This window comes from Neodiprion virginianus, chromosome 6 (assembly GCF_021901495.1).
Source record: "Neodiprion virginianus isolate iyNeoVirg1 chromosome 6, iyNeoVirg1.1, whole genome shotgun sequence".
Taxonomy (NCBI): domain Eukaryota; kingdom Metazoa; phylum Arthropoda; class Insecta; order Hymenoptera; family Diprionidae; genus Neodiprion; species Neodiprion virginianus.
In genome coordinates, this window is record NC_060882.1 from 24,580,157 (window position 1) to 24,602,486 (window position 22,330).

Genomic DNA, 22,330 nt, shown 5'->3' on the forward strand with positions numbered 1-22,330 from the left:
GCTGTACTTTTGTAGCCACGGGCAGCACGTTACCGAGGAGTTCTCTCTTTTCTTCTGTTCTTCACTGCGTTTACAATCACGGAACAGGAAAAAGATGGCACGATCAAAATGTACATAGTTACAACTAAAATACGCGAATGCAATTTAAAAGTGAAAATTTACAAGCGACCCTGAGTCTACGTCATCAGTTTAGCTGTACTAACAGGTAGAACATCAACGGGGATTGGCGTTCACCGTTGTAAAATTTATGACATTTCTGAAATCGTCTAACTGTTTTTCATGAGTCATTTAAATTGTGTACCATAAAATATGTATTTGTAATATATACAGTCATTTCGGGTACGAGTTAATTGGTCGGCAATATCGGTGAGGTTATAACGGGATGATTATTACGGTCTTGCCAGTAGGGTAACAATACGGAGGTACCTGGGTCGCATTCGACATTTACGCATAGCTTATATCTCCAAAGCCATTGAAGCCCGCGTATCTCAAAGGCAACACAGCCCCATTCTACACACAATTTTGAACAAAAATACTCCAATGTATTTTCACTTGACACGGAAATAAAACAAAAACGGCACGAGTTCTACGAACTTATTACTGCGGTTTCGTATAATTCCTGCCATTTCTTTATTTCCGCGTTAAGCGTTGTAGTGTTTTTGTTCAGAATTGTATACAGAATCGTACTGTTAAGCCATTTTTCGCGTCGATGTACGCGGCTTGGATACTCGGAGATATGTACGTTAACGTCGAATTCTACCAGGACATCGCCTTTTAATTCTATATCGTGGATTGAAGTTGAAACGGTAAAACTGTGAACTGTAGGCGAAAATTAATCAACCCGGTGGTAAATACGAAACGGTACGTCGGATACGATCACGTGATTTCACAAGAACCTATAATTGTAGAATGAATAGTTATCGTGCCTATAACAAACACAGATCGTCCTAACCAAAATGATCACTGTTTATTTGAAGAAACGAAAGTTCCATTACCCGTCCAACGCCGGGGCCCTGGAGTTATGCGGAGAACGTGAAACAAGGCCTGCTGTAGGATCGTTGAAAATAAAGGAAATGCAACCGCGAGTCCCCCGGTAGGCGTGTATTTAACGTGCATACATGTCGCGTTGCAAAAGCAAATCACTTGGTACGAACCGCGCGAGTAGGCATGGCAATGGTATGGAACTCTGAACTCCGGTTGCGGTATCATAATATTGTGGCGTTTTAAAGAGAGCGTGTATAAAACCCCAGCGGTATGACCCAAAAACGCAAACGCGTTATCGCCGCGCTGTTTTCTCGAGTGTAAAATGCGGTAGTGGTCCCTCCACTCCCCTCCCCCCCCCCCCCCCCCCTTCGACGCCTGGCCACCTCATCCATGGCGAATCGCGCGCTCGCCTCGATTCCCAGCTACGTGTCTCCCCCCCTTCGCTCCACCACGGCTCTCGTCTGACGTCTTCTCCACGCGCATGCGCGCCAATTATGACGTCGTATTTCATGACGCCACAACGTCCGATTGGCGGAGAGAGCTCGTCTGGTGGAGGCGCAGGGGTGTCACCCGTCGCCCGCTTTGCCGCCGCATTCTCCAGCGTTCGTCTCTGCGTACGGTTGCGTACGGCTGCGACGCGCGTGGCTTTTTTCCCTAACGCCCCGAACCGCGGACTCACTGCTACGTTTCGTAAAACCGATTTCGCCCGCTCAAATCCCTGAGCCGAATTATATATCGCTTATCCGAGTGACCTACACGCCTGCGGTATTCCAGTGGTGATTATTATACCAACCGACGTTTAATCGGAGGTTTTTTTTTCCCCCCGAGTGATATATCGTACTACCCGTGCCCCTTACTTACCCGCGTGTGATCGCTATTGATTGGATTCAGAAGCGGCGTAGTTTGAGAATCGGCGCCGGGCTGAGAATTAACTGAAAAGTAAAAACAAAAGTCAAAAACATAAAACAAAGATAAAGAAGAAGAAAAGTTCTGTGGTGTGTTAAACAATATCAATCCGCGGCGTTTACTTTTTTAAAACTATTATTATTACGTGTTTGTTTCGTTGAGTTTAAAAATTGTGTGAATCGATTTTTCAACATTACTTGAGAATAATTTTATATATTCTCTAAAACATTTCGGGGAATTTCCGTTACACGTTGACTCGTGTTAAAGTAAGATGTGCTAGAGGGTGAAGGTATAATCTCATATTCGAGAACCGATACAGGCAACAAAACCGGAAATAAAGATGATGGGAAAACGCACGCAATGTTACCTCTGCGATCTTCCCAGAATGCCCTGGGCGATGATAATGGACTTTTCCGAGCCCGTCTGCCGAGGCTGCGTCAACTACGAGGGCGCGGACAGGATAGACCTGGTCCTCGACTCGGCGAAGCAGCTGAAAAAAGCACACGGCTTTCAAGACACTAGACCATCGGCGTCGAAAGCTTACAGAACGTCCAGTCACACGGAGCACAACGGAGGCTCGAATCTAGACGTTCTGCCGATACAAAATACGCCTCAGAGTCACTCGAGGCACCACAACATACCGGGAGGAGGATACTCTCAGCTGCACCATCGAAATTCAATAACCGAATTCAACTCGAGTTCGCGTCAGCAGCAGCAGCAGCAACAGCAGCAACAACAACAGCAACAGCAGCAGCTATCCAGGCACGAAGAGACGCACGACATGACAAACGGGATGCGAAGCAACGTACGAATCACTGCTAACGCACATTTGGCCGCTGTTGCTCACCACGTTAATCTCAGCCATACCCGGGGTATAGCAGGGATGAAACGAGGCATCTCGGCCATCGACGAGGACGAGCATACCTCCGAGAAAAGGTTGTCCCTCGAGGAGCAGCATCCGGTTCGGCCACCTTTAACCAGGGGTGATTCTTTACCCGCCGTTAGTCTGGCCGTCAGCTACGTTCAGGATAGAAACAAGGAAAAGCATCCGGTCAGAGCGCCGAGTTTCGATACGGCTACTACCTTTAAAGGGAACGGTAAGTTGAGTTTCCGATTCGCGGAAAGGGGGACCTTACTTACTTACTTACTCCTCTTAACGATCGGATCATTCGCGCGGTGGACGCGCCGAGTTATTGATTATGGAAAAACAACACCTCGCACACTCGCAATCTTACGATCTCGATTCGAGATAATCCTGTGAACTAAGCTCTTAAAATTTACGATTAAATTGGCCTCGTTACGTTTCTAGGCGGGCCACGATGCCGGTCAAGATTGTAGGCGCGTTTCGATGATATTAGAGAGGGAAAAAAGTCACCGTGTACTCCGAAGCATGGGGGGAGGAAAGAGATTTTCTAAAGAAAGTAGTTTACATCGTCATTTATCGGGTCAATACACCGTAGGTAGGTACGGCACGAAGTTAAACGCGAACCTCCGCAAAATGTGTTTTCTCTGTTTTTCACTCCCCTCATCAATGATCTCATCCACGTTGTTTAGTTGCTTATTGGTCGAATACGTAAAACTTTACGATGACACGTATGAATTGCCGTATACGAACTACGAATGCACGTGTTTAGGACGACAAAAAAGCGTTGTACTGACCTGTGACGTCAGATGGCCGTGTGACGTCACGATCACGTATGTTTAGACCAATGAATGAACCTGTGTTGCTTCATACTTTATGTACATCGAGTTCGGATACCCCGGTTTTTAAATACCATGGTTGAAATGAAATTGAAACGGTAAACGATGGTTTTAGTGCATCGATCGCATTGTCTGTGACGGTTGCTTTAATAGTGGAAAATAAGTTACGTATCATGAATTTGAACGAAATTATGTATGATTTCGGTTTCTATTTGTATGCTGTCAGTGTATTTTTCGTACAAGGTTAATTTGTTCCACCTTTAATTTGCGCTCGCATCGGGTATTTTAAACGCTTCACCGAATAATGATACTGGATAACCTTGAATCGTAACGGTTGTTTAGCCAGTAAAGACTTTCTACTATGACCTTAACACAGCGTCGAAATATTAATTGCTTTCGTATAATGTCGACGTACACCTATAATGCGGGAATGTGTACAATCGTCGTCGCGATGATTGTTATTCGTGTTTTCATTATTATTTTCTACTTCGCGTGCAATAACTTCTTTCCCAGGTTCAAAGAATTTTCTGGCCGCGGTCATTGCATTGCCGCTTTTTTTTTCTTCATTATTAATTAACCTTCAAGTGACTTAGAACGTTGAACCGATACTCTCTACCGACGACGAGGGTACGAATAAGAAATTGAAACAAAGCGGAATGGCATAGTGTGTTTCAGTAAGTGAATTCATCCTCTTGTTTCATCAACATCCACTAGTTTAATCGTTAGTCACTGAAATTGATATCGAAATTCATCATCTCGTATATTTATTTCAAATATCCTCAATCTACACCTAAATAACCGATTTCTTGGGATGATTTCTTTGACGCGACCGTCATCATCCCGATCGGATGGATAAAAATAATTTAAAAAAATAAAATTCGTGGCATGATTCTGTTAGTTTCAGAAAACAATTTCATTCGGCAAAGAGCTTCGGCGGTCTCGGTTTGTTTAGCTTTCTTTTACCATTTTTATATCTGAGGTTACTATTTCCGCTCTAAGATACGCCCAGCTAGCATACGCTTGTGCCTGTTTAAAAATAGCCAGATGCTGGCAAAGATCGGTCTCTGGAAATAAACGGACGTCATGAAAGGAAACGTCGAATTAAGCAAATGGATTTTCAGGAATTGTGCTGTAATCGCGCGATATCAATGACTAAGATGACGATGATTCCCCAAGTATTCAACTTTCAAACAAAATACATAATTTAATTTGTACATGCATTGAACAATATATTTTTAATCGTATATAAATTTCAGTTGTACCATACGTAATACGTTTGTGTACAGTGCTTAATTGTTGGGCAATTTATGCAAGTGAAAAACAGGCCAATTTCTCTCTATAAAATTTTATACTACCCTTCTCACAACGTGTAAGATTTACCTAATCGCGATAATCATAGATAATAATACGCGAGTGGTGTGGGGAGTTGTATTTATATTATATCACCAGAGCGATCCATGTACGCACGGTGTATAATAAATACCATCTCCAGAAGCTCTACGTCATAATAAGGGGAACGAGGGAGAGCATCCGAGAGACATCGAGCCAAAGCCGTACGCAAGGAGGCAATTTACTTTCGAAACAAGGCCACTATCGATCGACGACGACGACGACGACGGATGGTGACTAAGCCTTTGCTGGCGCCCGCCACACCGCGCCGTCGCTGCCGCCTACAACATCTGTTGCCAGTTACACACATAAACAAGAGCGGGAGAGAGAGACGTACGACGGAGGAACGAAAGGACGTCTATGTCTCGCTTGCTCGGCTGCACACCGAAGCGTCGCGTCGCGCGACGCCGACTACCGATTATGTTGGACGCTCAGCGTCGCAGCCCGAGGGGGACGAACGGCGATAGCGCGCGCACGTGTTGTGCAAATACACGTACGTACGCTTCATCGGTAACCCGCTAGCGAGCCGCCGCCGTTCGTCCATCCGATCTATCCGTCGAGCCAGCATCGATGTAGAAATGTGCACGAGTATTCGAGGATATCCATCAGCCTGTGCAGCGGCGTTACATTGAAATGAGCGCGTCACGGAAAAGTACCGATCACACGTCTCTGCAGTGGCAGCCGCTGCTTACCCGCTGACTATCTGTCCGTTTGGCTCTGGTCACGGCCTGAGATCTGCTCGCGATGAATGCCGCTCTTTTTTCTTGTTTTTTTCCCCTATTTTATTTTCTTCTTCTTCAGGCGCACGCATACGTGTACACCTGTCTCTCTGTCCTGCCTATCTATCTCTCCGCGTACACCTATCTCATTTACACATCGGCGTATATCCTGGTACGACCTCCTTTACTAACGTTATGTTATCGCGGCTAGTCTAACGCTTTTATTTACCATACGTACGTATGCTGTTTATGTGGGAAAAAATTATTCCGTGTTGTTTCAGATACCTTACGATTTGCATATACAGATACAATATACTATACGTGATCAATATGTTGTTTCTTCGCGCACGTAAAGCGTGCTACGGACGTCATTTTTGACAAGAAATTTAGATACAAAGTTTTTCCTTTGTTTAGTCTCTCTTGACAACATTTATCAAGGTCCACGCTGTTATTCGAGGTCACAATGAGCAACGGTTCTTTTAACCCAGAGCTTGTGCCGCTGCCATGTGTCAACATCATTTTAATGTTGCTGTAGGTTTGCTGCTGTTGATTACGTCATCGCCTTTTAAATTAAAATATACTCGGTCACTTTGTTACGTAGCCCCTCCCCCCTCGTTCGGGTGTAGAAAGGAGATGAAGATGAGTGACGATGACAAACATTACAAAAGCTAACCACGGTCACTGTACAGCAAAAGAGCGCCAATGCCACATTTTCCTGCCCCAACCACGAGTTCGTTTCCGCAGAATACCGCCTTTCTCTGACGTTGTCCAACCGTTTACCTCGCTATTTTCAATATCTGTACCGCGATGTTTTTTTTTACTTTAAAGTGTCGTGTATTATCTATTATTTTACTATATTTTCACAGGTTGAATGATTAATTACGATAGCTTTGTTAATTGTCAGGGCAATTCTTCTACTATCGAAATTCTATATACGTTCATGACTGTAGTCGAAGAATTTTGATGATGAGGCAGATGTGAGAATTATATTATTTGTTGTAAAAATTTAATATCATGTAAACGGAGTTGCAAAATTGGTATCGAGTTGAATATTGTCGGAATGGAAAGAAAGAAAGAGGGTTCTAATTGGAAATGCGTAAAAAGTAGGCGTATTGGAATGAATAAATCATTGACATTCCTGCAGGTTCGATATGAATGTCGTGACATGCATAATAAATCATGTAAATAGTATAATAGTAAAATAGTAATGAGCACCATTGTGTTCCTAATAGAAAAGGTCTCCTCCCAGACGTATTCATCTTTGAATACAAATTCGAGAAAATGAATTTCAAGTCACGCACGGTGAATTCAAGGTGCTTGACGTTCCTGCCATGAAGTCTTGCACTGTGAGGATAACACACCAAGTTTTCGAATTTGTTTCGACGTAACTAAGTTTATACACGACAGAAGTGAATAAAATATGTAAAAAAAAAAAATTGGCTTGACAGTAGAGTAGATAAAACAAACTTCAATCCGTGAATTATAATTTATAAGATTGCGAATGTGTGCGGTAATCATTTGGTTCGAACAAATAATTGCTTTTTTGTTTGTTAAAAAATTTTTCTCGGACGAACGAGTTGTATAATTTTTTTTATAAAACGTTTTTCATTCCAGGCGGATATGTTGGCGCAACAATTCCTTTAGCAGCTACTAATGTTGCTTCAAATGCAGGAGGTGGCTCACCTCTTCGTCCAAGAACAAGTCCTCCACCTCCTCCTCCTCCTTCTCAGGAAGGCAACGCAGACAATACCCAGACAAACCATCATCAGGTTAGTACGTATTCCATGAATGTGTAGATTTTTTGTTACTATAGAATATTCCTATTTCTTTTTCGATTGCAATTTTATTTGAAGATTTTTTATTTGATTATGATAGTTGAGTTTTAAATAATCGTACTGAATAAAAATCTGTTGTTCCTGCCACGAAAAAGAGGGCACCACGGACCTAGTCAAAAGGGGTCATATTGCTTGCATACTAAGTACCTGTTCTTAAAACATTATTGTTTTATACCCACGTTTGTAACATTATAATTATCAGAAGTTTGATAAAGCATGCGTACGTAAAACCGAATATTAACAACAAAATCCATAATTGTGTTATATCGAATATCTAGTTGAGTTTGGGCATATTCTGTGGGCAAATTCTGATACTTTAATTTGCAAAAGTAAAGAAGCATAGCGAATACTTGATAACATACGAGGTATAAAATAAAAGTTGAAAATAGCATGAGTTGAACGTTTGTTACGCCTTTCATGAAAATGTGACTGATGGCTGGTTTTTAGAGTATGGATAAGATAAGCGAGTTTTGTACATACGTATGAGTTAGTTAGAGTTATCTAAAAATCTTCTTTACGCAACTGGACCTTATCTGTGCTTTGATAAGATTTTTGATTGCCAGAGGATTATAGGATTTTTAATACAGATCGTACGCAAGTGGAGAGTGACGCAAATGGTTATCCTGTAGATTAGTTTTTGTGAATTTTATCATTAAATGTTGCAATGGAAATTGTAGAGTGCAAGATAAGCCTGAGAGTTTTCAAGGTATATGATGTTTTTGCATTATACGCAAATTGAAATTAATATCAAAGGAGATGAGTTTTGATATTTTAAAAATTAGTTGTATAACATTTGTTATGTTTTTCGCATGTGCTAATTGAGGCATAAATAGCACCATAAATTGTAGTCTGATTATTGTACATACTACTTTACCTCACAAGAGATAACACTGACACTAAACGTACTCATAACTTTCTAGGAAAAGATTGGTCCTATCACTAATTGATACCTACTTTTGTTTTCAGGGAACAGCAAGTGGCCCATCCCCAATGGCTGCCTTAATGTCCGTCGCTGATAATCTGACATCTCCTGAGCCAGTGCCACAGCCACCAAATAATCCAAGTCCAACTAGCCGAAGCCCACCAACAACGGCATCGAATGCTCAACAACGCAGTGCTTCACGGGGTTCTCAGCACAGTCCAAATAGCTCAGGTTGGTAGCTGTAAGATTTTCAAATTTTTAGATTCAATTGTTTATAACTGTAAGATCGACGTTTTTTTGGACCCAATTTCAAACAGTACAAATCAAATGCCTATAACTCAGCAGTATTGAAAATCATTGTTATTTTTTTTTTCCAATCATATAGTATTCAAATTAGTGAGAAATATTCAAGTGCCGCTGATAAAGATTACGAGCAAAAGAGTAATTCAGAAAAAGCATTAAAGTAAAATTTCAGTAATTAAATCTGCCTGCTTTTTAGGGTCATCAGGCAGCAGAAGGTCTAGTGGTTCTAGACATGTATCTTCTACAACAGTAACAACTTCTTCCGAAGGTGCTGTAGCGCAGGCCACAGGAGCTGAACCTGTTTCGACACCAACTCTAAAGTGCACCTTGTGCCAGGAACGTCTGGAAGATACACACTTTGTCCAGTGCCCTAGTGTGCAACACCACAAGTTCTGTTTTCCATGCAGCCGTGACAGCATTAAGCGACAAGGCGCCGGAACAGAGGTGAGATTGTGAACCACTAATATTTTTCATTCGGAAACACAAATAGTGATGAAATATTAAATTTTTATTGAAGTGAGAAATGTTAATACCTCAAATAGTTGGTTTTATAGAATCACTAGTAAATTATTCTAAGTGCTTTGATGTACACTTTGTGTATTTGAAAGCTATAAAAGTTCTAATTGTTGTTTCAGGTCTTTTGTCCGAGTGGTGAAAAATGCCCATTGGCAAACAGCACAGTTCCTTGGGCCTTTATGCAGGGTGAGATAGCGACTATCTTGGGAGAAGACACAGCAGGCTCTGGTCTAAAAGTAAAGAAAGAGCGAGAAACTTAAAGGAGTGTGCTCGCATTAAGGTCAAGGCTCAAGTTTTCTGCCCCTCATTGGGGTATTTTGGTGGAACCGTGAAGGCTCACCGAAAACACATTTGGGAGAGGTCAATATTGGTTTTAAGAAACCAATTAACTCGAGTCGAAGATGTTGTAGGTGCCAATTGGATGATTGTAAAATTGTATCGGAAGAATCACAATGGTAGTTACTAGCTTGTGATTCGACGTAAATATCGCTCGATTACGATTTTTGAGAGTATCGATTGGTTTTGAGAAGAAGTCTTCGATGCATACGTGCTGGCACCGGTTTTGTACATATAACGTAGCAGATGTACAAATATGCATTTTGTTTTGGGAGTTCATACAGACACACTCGCAATATAATGTTCGTTCATTGGTTGATTGGACTTGTGCCCCTCTTTGGGTTTGTACTTAGGCGTCAGTTGCCTTTTTTTATTGTTTAATTTCAGACGTGGGCTAGACGTCGTACGCACAGAGATTAAACGGTCTTCATCTTTGTATTTTTAACTATGTACGATGGTGATAAAACTTTTTGGGCCTAATTCTTTTTCATATATTGTGTATGTCAGTGAAATTTGTTTTACGGCCGTTTTAATTTATCAATTGACATTTGTATACTCTTTCTGCTTGGTTTGTTTTTTTACAAAGAGGCAGTCATTTCGAACCCATAGCGCGGGTTCCTTGTACATTATGTATATGTGTACATATAATTATTAAGAATTTTACAATTAATCGAATATTCATCATTACATGTACAAATTTTCTTTATCATTTTTCCGTAAATTATTATTTCGTTACTGCACAAATCACTGCCTCCCCAAATACGAGGAGGCTTTTTGGGAATGAAAGCGATTCATTTTCGAATATTTCGAAATTGCATTTTATATTTTCCGTTTGGTTTTTCAGATAAGATATCCTGTTCAACAATTGTTTCATCGTGTGTAAAAAATAGTAATGTATCGACCGAAATTCAATGGTAGAGCTTTTACTATAATTTCATTTTCTTTTCTCCAAACTTTTTTTTTACGTTTAATGCTAGACTTTAAGTGAGGGCTTTTCGGTTTTTCATTTTCCTGATGAAAAAATACGCCCGAAAAATAGGAACCACACACTCGCTATGTCTGAAGAATAAATAAATAAATAAATAATAAAATTTAAAAATTATTAAAAAAAAAAATGAATCACCATTTGTCAGTGTTCAGGGATTTTTTTTCTAAAACGTGTACGTTAAAGAACCTTGACACCTGGCCCTTTTTGTATATATTTGTATAAACGACAGATTGAAACGATTAGATTTTAAGCGCATGTCATTACTATCGTACTATTAGAAAAGTTATTAGAAACTTAATGCAAAGAGAAACATAACTGGGTTGAAGTTTGTGCTTGCTTTTCAGTGATAAAAATGTGGTCGTTATGGTTCGACAGTGAAACAATAACGAAGTAAAAATGGTAATATTGGATCACATCGTATAAGTAAAGCGTACCAATATTATAAACATCGTAGTAAATAGCTGGGTTAGAGAAAAGTTCGTTAATCTCAGTGCTGTATTACATTCATTTAAGATTTGGTGTTTTCTCTAACTCTCTATCGGTAGTTCCTATGTAATACTAGGGGTACCAGGTGGAAGGTAAAAAATCGCTAATGGATCAGAGGATTGACCTTCATACCTTTCCGAAATTGATTTTGAAATATCATATCTTTGACCTGGTATCTACATGTCTTAACACAGTGTAAAGCTGCAGTCCCAGGAAACATTGTCTTATTAAAGTTAATAATATTACGTCCTAATAATGGGCTTCTGAAGATGTTCTCATTATATATTGAATTGATTTATAATATCCAACGTATAACTACAGCAATATATAATCGCAATATTTTCCTTTCTATACAAATTAACAATCCATTCTTTATCCTTTGATAAATGAAAACCAGAATTTTGAAATCAATATTATGACACCAGAAGCTAGAGTCAAATGATGTACATTGACATAGAACCTATATAATGATAACACTGAAAAAATAATAAGTAGTTTATTTGTATTAGCTGTAAAACCTGACGTGATTGTATAATATTTAACTGACTCAATTTGCTAAGTATAAAAATATGGAGAGTTCTATATATTATCTTGATATAGTTTATTGATTATTTATTATTTTTTGAACTAAAAATTTTCGAGTCGTTCTTTATCGTAAATCGATTTTCTATTGTATATTGGTAGTAACTTTGATTCAGTTTGTTCGAGACTGTGTATCGGTACATCTTCTTAAGCCCGGTAAGGCTGTCGCCCTAATTTTTTATGATTCAGTTATTTTCTATAATTACGTATAATCACAGAAAAACACGAAACCAAGCGTCAGATAGTAGTGTAGTGAATATACATTTTCTAGTGTACCATACTTTATGGTTCACATAACACTGTACTGATTATCGTATGTATGCAAAAAGCATAAACAAAATATATGTGTTGATGTGAATGACTGTCGTCTTTTTTATTTCATATTCGATCTCCGACACTTCCTATTTTCTCCATCCTCTCTCAAATTCTAACTAATAAGAATATTATATCAAGTAAGAATTTCGAAAGTTTTCCGCTTACGGTTTTTCTAAATTTTGTACATATATTTATAATTTGAGCATAATTTATAAGGGATACTTTGACTGGTAATGTAAGATTACCATAGATCAAAAATAGACTATTGGGATGATATGTTGATACATTACCGAAATTGATTTTTACCATAAATGACAAAGATTTGCTAACAAAAGAATGGAAGAAACAAGTGGAAATCATTTTTAATTTGAAATTCAAACGATACGCCGCAAAGAACTCGAATTACTTATTATATATGATTACCAAAATCTTATTTTAAATGGTCAAATTCGTTTTGTCAAGTAAAGTTTCATGTTTTCATGTTACAGAAATGACTTCAGTGACACAAGGGTATCTAAAAATCCTGTGGCAACGACAAATCCCTGCCGAACATCTAATCATACAGTAACAATGTCCAAATTACATAATTTTCACACAGATGAAGAGGGTAGAAGAGGCATTCAAAAGCAGAAGTACCCATTAGATGACTACTTGGTAATGATAACCGTTATTTGCGACTAAAATTACACATGATCTCAGGTCCGATCCCCATAGACTATTATTCGTTTGCTTTCATGTAATATTGGCCATAGACATATAGTGTATTAATTTACAGTTAATTGCGTCATCGCTGTTACGGTGTAGCTTAAAGGATGTAGCTGATATGATGACACTGCAGTTGTTGGTCAACGTTACACAGTTGTCGCTAGTTCGCTGGTAATAAGATCCCATTCTCAATGCTATAATTACTGGTGGCAAGATTCGATTAAGATTTAAAAGTCTATGCTGATAAAATTTTTCTTTAAATACATTTGTTGCATATCGTTGGGTCGTTTGTGTTAATAATTACACTGGGTTTTACTTTCATTTCATAAGTAGTTTGACGAACATCTTTTTATTACAGCTTCATTTTTGCTTTTGAGCACATTCAAGTGCTGTCAGATGAATATCTCTTTCTACACACAATCGTCATTTTATACAGAAGGATATGCAATTCGTTTACTTTCTTTTACAGATCAATGGCAATCTGCAGTCTTGCACACAGGCATCTCTGCTATCACCAATTAGTCCTGTAGCTAGCCCGGAAACGGCAGATGTATTGCAGAATGTGGAGAGGCTTGTAAAAAATGCACAGCAACAAATTATGGAAGTTAGTTTTGACTCAGCTCTACATACCCTTGACGAGAATCCGACAAGGTGAGCTTTCCGCAGAATTAGCAAAATAATATTACTGACAGTAAAGTTTAATTTGAAACTATGTAATTTCAAGAATTTTTCATTCTATGCAAAATGGGACAAGAGTAATCAGGCAATCCTTTTCAGTTACATAGGACACGAGTGCTTGGATGAGAGTTTACTGCACATTTGTGAGATCGTTGAATCCAAGTTCCAAGAATGTAATAACCCAAGTAGAATCTGCGGTGAGAAAGACTTGATGACAAACGTACCTACTTCTAGCAAAGAATTGAAATATGATAAACTTCCTGTAAAAGAAACTGATGGCACAGTTAATAAGCCATTGGAAATATCAGAACAGAATTACGAATTTTATGCAAACCAGTTAGCAAATGGGGTATTTTTGCACAACAAGAAGCCGTTTTTTCAAAAGGCACCTAATTGGTTCAAGATCGAGCCACCCAAACAAGTTACTGTTTTTCCAGTATCTACAACATGCAGTCTAAAATCCAAAAGCAAAAGTTCGTGCGTGATTCAACAACACTGTGAAACAACTAATACTGGAGTGGTCGAAATTAATAATAGAGATCATCAAACCAGCAATATGCAAGTCCAAGAAGGACCCAGAGTGGATATTCGTGGTGGATTGACAATTCAAGCCATTGAAAACATTCATATATCACCAAAGTCCTCGTCGGTACCAATTTATAATAACACAGCTTCGTACTGCTATCAGTATGAGGCATCATCAAAGTCAAGTTTCGTTGATTCAAACAGAACTCGTGTAGATGGTCATAGTACAACTAACTCAAATGCAAGGACTATGTACGATACTGGAAAAGCAGAGCATATCCGATCGACAAATTACAACTATGTCCAAAAATCAGTAAATCCAGAAAATGATGACAATGTTGGCAGTAATGTTCCACAGGATCAAACTAAATCTAGTCACGCAAACAAAGATACGACCGATACGGGGAAAACTTTCATTACTAATACTACTAATGTTAATAATAATGATAATAATGAGAATGAAAATCGCAGACAATTGGACTTGAGTAGTACCAAAAACAGAGTATCCATTGACAGCGCACTTGTTGAAAATGTTAAGCTGAAAATCTCACCAACCAATAATGAAAAAGTAACTGCACCGAAAACAACAAATGAGCTGGTATATGGTTTGAAAGAAAACGGAAATTTAAAAAAGTCCGTCAGTATAAATTTAACTCCAGTTACAACTCCTTTCTATCAGGAAGTTCCCATAACAGACTCAGAGTTTAAAACGGATAATGAGCAAAAAGAGACAGAACCGCCGTATGTTTCCCAGGATCACGTCGAGATATTGTCAAATTTGGAACTCACTCACATACGTTCGGATAAAAATTATACACAACGTACGCAAATCTGTACTGACGAATGCGAGACTGGTTCATGTTCAAGGAAATGCGAGAGCGATGTTGTACATAGAGAAAAACAAAGGTTGAAAGAGGCGTTAGAAACAATAGCCAATATACAGAAGATCAGGTTTGATGTAAAAGATACCGGTATTGTTCCAGCAGAGTGCACACAGATATGCAAGGATAAAAACCGTTGTATCGCAGATGAAGGTGTGCTTGAACCAAAATCAATAATGGAGCCTGAAAAATTCAAAGTAGCACTGGAGAAGCTTTGCACCTTTAATCAGAATGCCAGTTCTAAAATATCTACTGACTCTAAGATTTGTCAAGAGGCGATTGATGATTTTGTTAAAATGTTTTATGGTTCAGATGGTCAGTCCAAGTTTGCACAGGATAATCATAAACCTTCGGGTTCAAGTTCACAAAATAAGCATGGACCTTCAAAACAAAATGAACGTAATACTAATAATAAGATAACTAAGAATATTAGAACTGAAGCAAACAACGAAGAGACTGTGACAGCTCCAAAACAGATGAAATTAATTCCTGAGCAAAAACAGATAAAGAATCGACAAGTAGCAAATAAAAATAACAAACCCAAAACTACAACAACAAATGGAGATCCACCAACATCGAACATCAAAACCAGTCGACCAAAAACATTCACTAAAGATGCCAAGTCTCCGGCACCCCACAGTCAATTACCAAAAGACAATACTTCTGAACAGGAAAAAATCCCATTGAACTTGACTTCTAAACAACAGCAAGTTAGTCTGGAAAATTTGAATTTACCAGAACCTTGTGTGTCAGATGTTGATGCGATTTTGAATATGTACCGAGAATCCATGGCAGCCATTTGCCAAGGTACCGAAAAATTGTCGCAACTAATATCACATCATATAATGAAAAATGCCCGATCTTCTTCCGATCAGATTTCATCTCCACCTGTTGTCGGTGAGATATATGAAGAGAGTTCTATCAAATCTACATCCAATTTGGTATCTTCTAGCTCGAAGAAAACGTCACCACCGTTTCATTCTGCTCAAGAAACATTTTCTACAGACCAATTCCCCATCCGAATTATGCCGTGCTCTAATAAAATACGAACTACGAAAATACACCAACAAATAAAGGGAAAGGATAACATTCCAGAACACGAAGATTCGCCCAATCTTTCATTACGGGATGATACAGAAAGTAGCAGTGAAAATAATTCAGTTTGTACCGACCAGAAGTCAGCAAGAAATGAACGTGAAACGGCATGTAATAGAAATCTTATAAAACAGCGAAATCTATCGGACGTCATTGAAGAAAGTAGTTCTGTACATTTTGATGTTGTAGACAATGCAAGTAATTCTCAAATAATAACAACTGCCCAACCTGAAATTTCAATGAATAACAGTCCACAATTTGCACCAGCACAGCACAGAGTTGCAAAAAATAAACGAAAACCAGGTGCGACCCAATTTATGGATGTTCAATATTGTATAACTGAACCACTTGAAGCACCAATGTCGATTGGAATGACATTAGATAAGAAAAGCTCGCTATCGCAGTCTACCTTAAGAAGCCCATTTTCTGCATATTTAAATTTAGAAAGTGCTTGCGATAAAGATGCAAAGCTACATCGCCACTCTAATTATGATATTCATAGCGATCGGACTTCAGACATTAATTTGTATAAGTGTCCAGTATTAATATCTGGATATAGTGATAACTTCAAGGTATCGGATAATCATCCAGCTGACAAGTTGATGGTGGAAGGAGGTGTTGCACACACCAAACAAGTAGAGCTGCAAGTATTCAACAAAATTCTTGATGCTATGAAAAATTCTTCGCATTTTATGAATCGGTTTGTCATTTCTATTTTGAATGGAATGGAAATTCACTCTATTAACGACATGGTGAGAAACTTGGAAGATGCGGCAGTGCATCCTAATATCATTGAGCAGCTTTTGATAATACTGAGAGAACGAAGCAGAGATAATTCTTCGACTGGGGATATACCAGACTTTGTACAGACCAATGATACAATCAATGATTTAAAAAATTCTATTGGCTGCAAAGGTGCTATGGCAGCATCAAATATAGATACCGATAGTAGAAATGATGACCCAGCTGCTCTGCATCATAGTCCTAATCAGGTAAATAAGAGCTGGGATCCAGCAGAGCGAGAGACAAATTTGAAGTTAAACGTTAATGAATATTATGCGTATTCACATGATAGTGCCAATAGCCACGTTGATAAAGCTCTTGAAGTTGAATTACAAAACCAACCAGTGAGCAACGAAAATACTAAGAACGATCGGGTGAAAATACCTGGCTCAATTCTGGAAAATAAATCTTGTGTATCTGAACCGTCATTAGGCATAACTTGCAATAGTTCAAGTCAGAAAAGATTTTCTGAAATTGGTGCAGAGTTACAGGACGATTACCAAAGAGTAGAAGTAAAATCTTTGGGCAAAGAGACTTGCTGTACTAATGAAATCACACCAAAGAATAAAAGTGATCCGCATGATATTATCGAAAACTCAACTTCTGTTAATACAGTTTCAAAAAAACACGACAGCGATAACTGCACCGACAAGGATATTAGCTTCTTAATCCCGTACGATAATGAATCGAATAGCAATCTATCCGATGTGGGAGATTTTACTAGCATTACTTTGAACAATGAATCAACAGGTAAAACTATGGGAATGCAAATAAAAAGAAACTGCCAAAATGGTTTATGCACCAATTCTCCGTCCCAAGGGATGCGGACAAAAATGAATTCGAATGCAGGTGCTACGCAGTCGTCAACGGTGACTAATAAGACTAAAACAACGTTGAAAAGGTCTGATGATCTAATAACGGCTAGTACAAATTCAAGTGGAAATCGTCAAATGAATGATAGAAATATCATGTGTAAATGTAAAACATGCGACAGCCATGAAGTTTCAAAAACAGAGACACGTCATGTCGTCAGTCAATCATTGGTAAACCCAGTTAATAAACTAGCTGTTTCGCAAATTCAAGCCAATTACAATCACGATCAAATAATGGATTTACAACCAAAGACTGCTCGCAATAATCCAAACTTGATGACTGTAACAAATGCAGGAACAAGCAATAAAAGGTAAGGGTATTACATGCTTGTTGAATGAATACTATATGTAAGCAAACGCCTCGTGTTGTTCCGACAAATTACTGACTTTATCTGTTGCAGGTCCAAACCATCAAAATTAGCTGTCACCTCAAAAAGTGTAAGTAGACATGGTTTCGATTCATCTCTTATATGATTAGATGTAAGCGAATTATATTCAATGATCGGTGTGGCAAACATTTTGATTGATAGTCTGTCATGTACAATAAATCTCGAATTTTTTTAGTTAAGATGAAATTAAACATTACTTATAAATTTATTGATATTTATTCACAGCATATGAAAAAAGCGGTAGATTCAAGTAGAACAAACAGCAAGAAATCGAATTCGTTCAAAAAGAAAGTTAAAGGGGATAAAAAAGTATCTCGTGATATTAAAAAAGGTTCAAGAAAGTGCGTTGAAAAGACACAAAGTAGCGATTCAGAGAAATCTAATTCGAAAAATGATTGTGCCTTGTGTATACAACTTGTTGGAACGTGCAATTGCCTTGATTGTACGAATTGCGTGATAAATTGCACAAGATGTAAGGAAATAATGATGAAAAGGAATATCGAGAAAGAAAAGCTATCCAAAAGTGCATTGTCCCCGCGTCATGAGAATTGTTTTAAATTCCTGGAACAAAACGCTGATAAACTTACGTTCTCAACGATATCGAATTCTGCCCTAAAAGAATTATCTCCTATGCCATTAGAATCAAGCAAGAAAGCTCATGTTAAAAATAGAGATTATTGTCAAGGAATACGAAAAATGAACGAAAACCTGACTGACCAAAAAGATGCAGTTCCGAAGATGCGGCAATCAAAATTAAAGCCACACTCTAGCATGTTGAGTTGTTTCAATAACAACAACGGGTCAATTAATTGCAAAACAACAGCAATTAAAAAAATTTTACAAGATGCTGCTTCCACTGCAGGTAATTCAAAAGTGGAAGATAAAGTGCAGAATACAGAAAACATCATACCACACGTCACCATATGCAAGAGTACAGAAATGTACGACATGGGAAAATATAGAAGCCTCATTCCATGTAAAGCTACAGAATCTTTGTGTACAGGAGAAACAATTGCTCAAGAACTGAGAGGGCTTTTACCAAGAAAGTTAGATAAGCATACAGAAATTGATAGAGTCAATGGACCAATAGATAAAACAACAAGCACGATAGAATCCAGTAAGCATGATTTGGCGACACGGAATTCAACAGAAAACTATAGAATTACCAACTGTGAGAGAACGGGTAATATAAACTGTACAGTTATGACATCCACAGAAATAAAAGATTTTTCGACAAAGGAATTGCAAACGTTAACGACACATAATGATTCTCACAAACATGAAGCTATTCACTTGAGGACTGATCCAGAAGTAGGAGTAGTTTCAGTACCAAAAGCAGTATGTGAAAAACTGTTCGACGATGCCACTATTATAGTGCTTCAACCATTAAATGAATTGGACCATACATTTTTTATTGCAAAACCAAATTGTTTAGAGCAGAATATAATTAAAGAAAAATTAAATAAGAATTTTAACACTAAAAACACCGGCATAACCGATCGAAACCATCTTTCAGTTTGCAATCTCAGTCAGCAAGAAAAGCAGTCTCAAGAAGATTTAATCCAATCAAACTACAATATTGCTCAACATGTCAATTGTGTTGACAAAAGTATTGGCAAAGATATTGAACTTAATAATGCCAGAAGTCGTTCGAATCGTGTTAAACATCAAGATTGTCAAATTAATTACCCAGGTGATAGGGTGCAGAATTCAACTAGTAATAGACAATCAAGTGTGGCGTTTGCTCCAACATACGAAAGAAGTTCCATGACTCGCTTCTGTGAGAAATTGCACGAATGCGAAGATTTGTGCACAAATGATAGCGATTGTCTTGAAATATGTCCTCAGTCATCACCAAAATCATACGATTCAAGGTTTCATTGTCAACAGGATTGTCCAAATGAGGAAATCTGTCATAAAATTTGTTCGCAGGACCCTCATTGTGAACAATCGTTGCAAACCAATTCAGTTAACATTAATGCCATATTGGAAAAATTTATAACAGGTTAGACGTTTTGCAATTATAAATATATTATAAGTTTATTTGCTTCATTTCGATTATTAAATAAGTCAGTTTTGAAAAAATGAATACCACAATGCTAATATACGATTTTGTATAATTATTTCACTATTGTACCGCGCCTACTTCAATAACTTGCTATTTGTGCATCAAGTGTTTATAATTATATTCTTTGTTCCCACATGATTAGAAAATAACATGCCAAATGTGAGACTGCCAATTGTTAAACCACTTCTTCAAGAATTGAAGAAAGTCAAGGATTGCTTAAGAGTGGAAATAGAAAAACTAGAAATAATATATGAAGATTCAGAGTCGCATACTGATTTCGGCCAGGCTAAAAAAGAAAATGGAGGCAAACTGGTCGAAGGAGCTAGGCCGAGTACGAATTATATTCTTTTTCTGGAAGGATTTTCTGGAAGTTATATAACTATACGATTGATCGATTATGGTTGTGTGAAAAACTAAGAGAGAGTATTTCTAACTCAAGTTTCTAAATATTTTCTAGGATATAGTACAAATGACCCTCATCAAGACAGTGTACAATACGAAGAACCGGATGAAAAGTTACAATGCATAATTAAGAATAGAAAGAGCCTTAGTGTTCCAAATGTTGTACGAGATGTTGCTGACATGCATCCATCTACAAAATTAGAGCGCTTGAAAATAAGACCTGCAGATCCCCTTGTCTCTGGAAATTTCAGTAAATCAGAATCAGACAGAAGATATTCAGTTTTCAATAAACAAAATACTGCGTCATCAATTGATTTGAATGATCCAAAAACGAGAGAATATTTAGCATCTCTGAAACATAGCCATGGAAGAGAAGAATCATCATCAGATCATTCAATGGACACATTGCAATCAACAGTAATGAACACTGCTCAAAAAACGCCAACACCAGGGAGATCCAATGATAAGCATGTATCCAAGTTGCATAACAGTAGACGAGGTATGGATGCCGATGCTGTTTGTTCAAAAATATTGAATGAAAGGCCAGGCGAGCACGATGACAATTTAACCAAATCATTTGAAAGTTGCGATTTAGAGCCTGGTGAATTTTTACATGTGCGATCACCATTAGACGAACCTATGCTTTTTTGTTTGGATTATAGAGTAGTTGACACGGAAAATCCAAAATTGTTGCGCAACCTAACAAAGTTCAGCAACCGTGATGATAAAAGTGGTTTAGCTACAAACGCACATAATACATTTACACCAACAACACAGCCGCAACCTAAATCTCTTGAAAATGAGTCCGAATCTGGTTTTAATTCTGCAAAAATGCTTTATGCAGTAATGCAAGATAAAGATGATGAAAATCAATCTATCGGTAAGTCTGATAGCGTCTATGCTGTTAGATCGAAGCCCTTCAAATATGTGGCCAACGGAATTGTAGAAAAAATTATTGATAAAGACGAAAATGTAATGATGCAAAGTAAGTCGAATCCTGAGAGCTCAATAAGTATGAGTACTGATGACGGGTTCACGGATAAAAATCTACCAAATTTCCCGGACAAGGAAAGCGATACAGTTAAGACATGCAATTTATATTCAGCTACTGAAAATTGCGAGTCTTTGGTGACAAATAGATGCGTTAATTTGATGAATGAAAAAAATAGCTGTGCAATTATTAGTAAGAATAAAAAAAAAGGACATGCAGGGAAATGTTCTGACTTTCAACATTCTGATGGTGCTGAATGCAGCAATAGACCAGAGATCATTGACCATTTTCTAGGCAAAACTAAGCTTGAAGACATGAAGATAAGGTATATCAATGATGAATATGACGCAGTATCTAAAGAATGTCAACACTCTAGAGACCATTCTGAACAGCTGTACTCAAAGTCCAATCTCACATCACAAATTATCCCAGAATTGGAGAGCAGTGACATTATAAAGAATCGGCAGATTTTAAGGAAAAATGCACATGAGAAAAAAAATTTGGTCATTTATGATAAAACCGCCAGTAAACAATGGGTACTTTGACAATCTATTCAAAAATATATTCTGTTGGATTTTAATAGTATAGCAATTAATATTGTATTCAGTCCATGCCTAATAGTGTCATTGCATAATTATAAAAACAATTACCCTTGAAAAGGATCACTGTTAAAAGTCCTCAATATCATTTTGAAGTAAAGTTAATAGAATCTTATTCACAATTACAGAATCAAGATTCATTTGACACATATTCCGAAGGTGAAATCAATTGGCCGAGCTCGTGCTCGTATTCTATGGGTGAAGTCAGAATCTCTACACCGAGTTGTACAACCAAAGGCAGAACTTTCAAAGATCCAGAAGGTTTGACGATACTTGTGACCAAGAGCATTCTCGACTCAACATACGCTACATGCAAGGTAATATTAGAAAATATAATCTATATGTTCTATATTTTTTCAA

The 22,330-nt window shown here is 37.9% G+C and overlaps 2 protein-coding genes across 3 annotated transcripts in view; both read left to right on the forward strand.

Annotated features, from left to right (window-relative positions):
- LOC124307530 (uncharacterized) overlaps positions 1 to 22,330 on the forward strand; it is a 48,940-nt gene that overhangs the window by 26,043 nt on the left and 567 nt on the right. The window contains exons 4-12 of the mRNA XM_046769295.1: positions 12,471 to 12,636; positions 13,157 to 13,338; positions 13,465 to 14,159; positions 14,190 to 17,832; positions 17,923 to 17,959; positions 18,136 to 19,915; positions 20,121 to 20,309; positions 20,436 to 21,696; positions 22,099 to 22,287. Coding sequence (XP_046625251.1) covers positions 12,471 to 12,636; positions 13,157 to 13,338; positions 13,465 to 14,159; positions 14,190 to 17,832; positions 17,923 to 17,959; positions 18,136 to 19,915; positions 20,121 to 20,309; positions 20,436 to 21,696; positions 22,099 to 22,237 — 8,092 coding nt within the window. The 3' untranslated portion in view covers positions 22,238 to 22,287. The remainder of the gene's footprint in view (positions 1 to 12,470; positions 12,637 to 13,156; positions 13,339 to 13,464; positions 14,160 to 14,189; positions 17,833 to 17,922; positions 17,960 to 18,135; positions 19,916 to 20,120; positions 20,310 to 20,435; positions 21,697 to 22,098; positions 22,288 to 22,330) is intronic.
- LOC124307534 (probable E3 ubiquitin-protein ligase IRF2BPL) lies at positions 1,568 to 12,025 on the forward strand. Of its 2 annotated transcripts, none has more exons than XM_046769302.1 (5): positions 1,568 to 2,987; positions 7,314 to 7,468; positions 8,501 to 8,687; positions 8,956 to 9,203; positions 9,395 to 12,025. In XM_046769302.1, the coding sequence occupies exons 1-5, from the start codon at positions 2,231 to 2,233 to the stop codon at positions 9,533 to 9,535; spliced, it is 1,488 nt and encodes a 495-aa protein (XP_046625258.1). In that variant the 5' UTR covers positions 1,568 to 2,230; the 3' UTR covers positions 9,536 to 12,025. The 2 variants fall into 2 exon arrangements, with proteins under 2 accessions (XP_046625258.1, XP_046625260.1); XM_046769304.1 differs by having other exon boundaries at positions 9,028 to 9,203.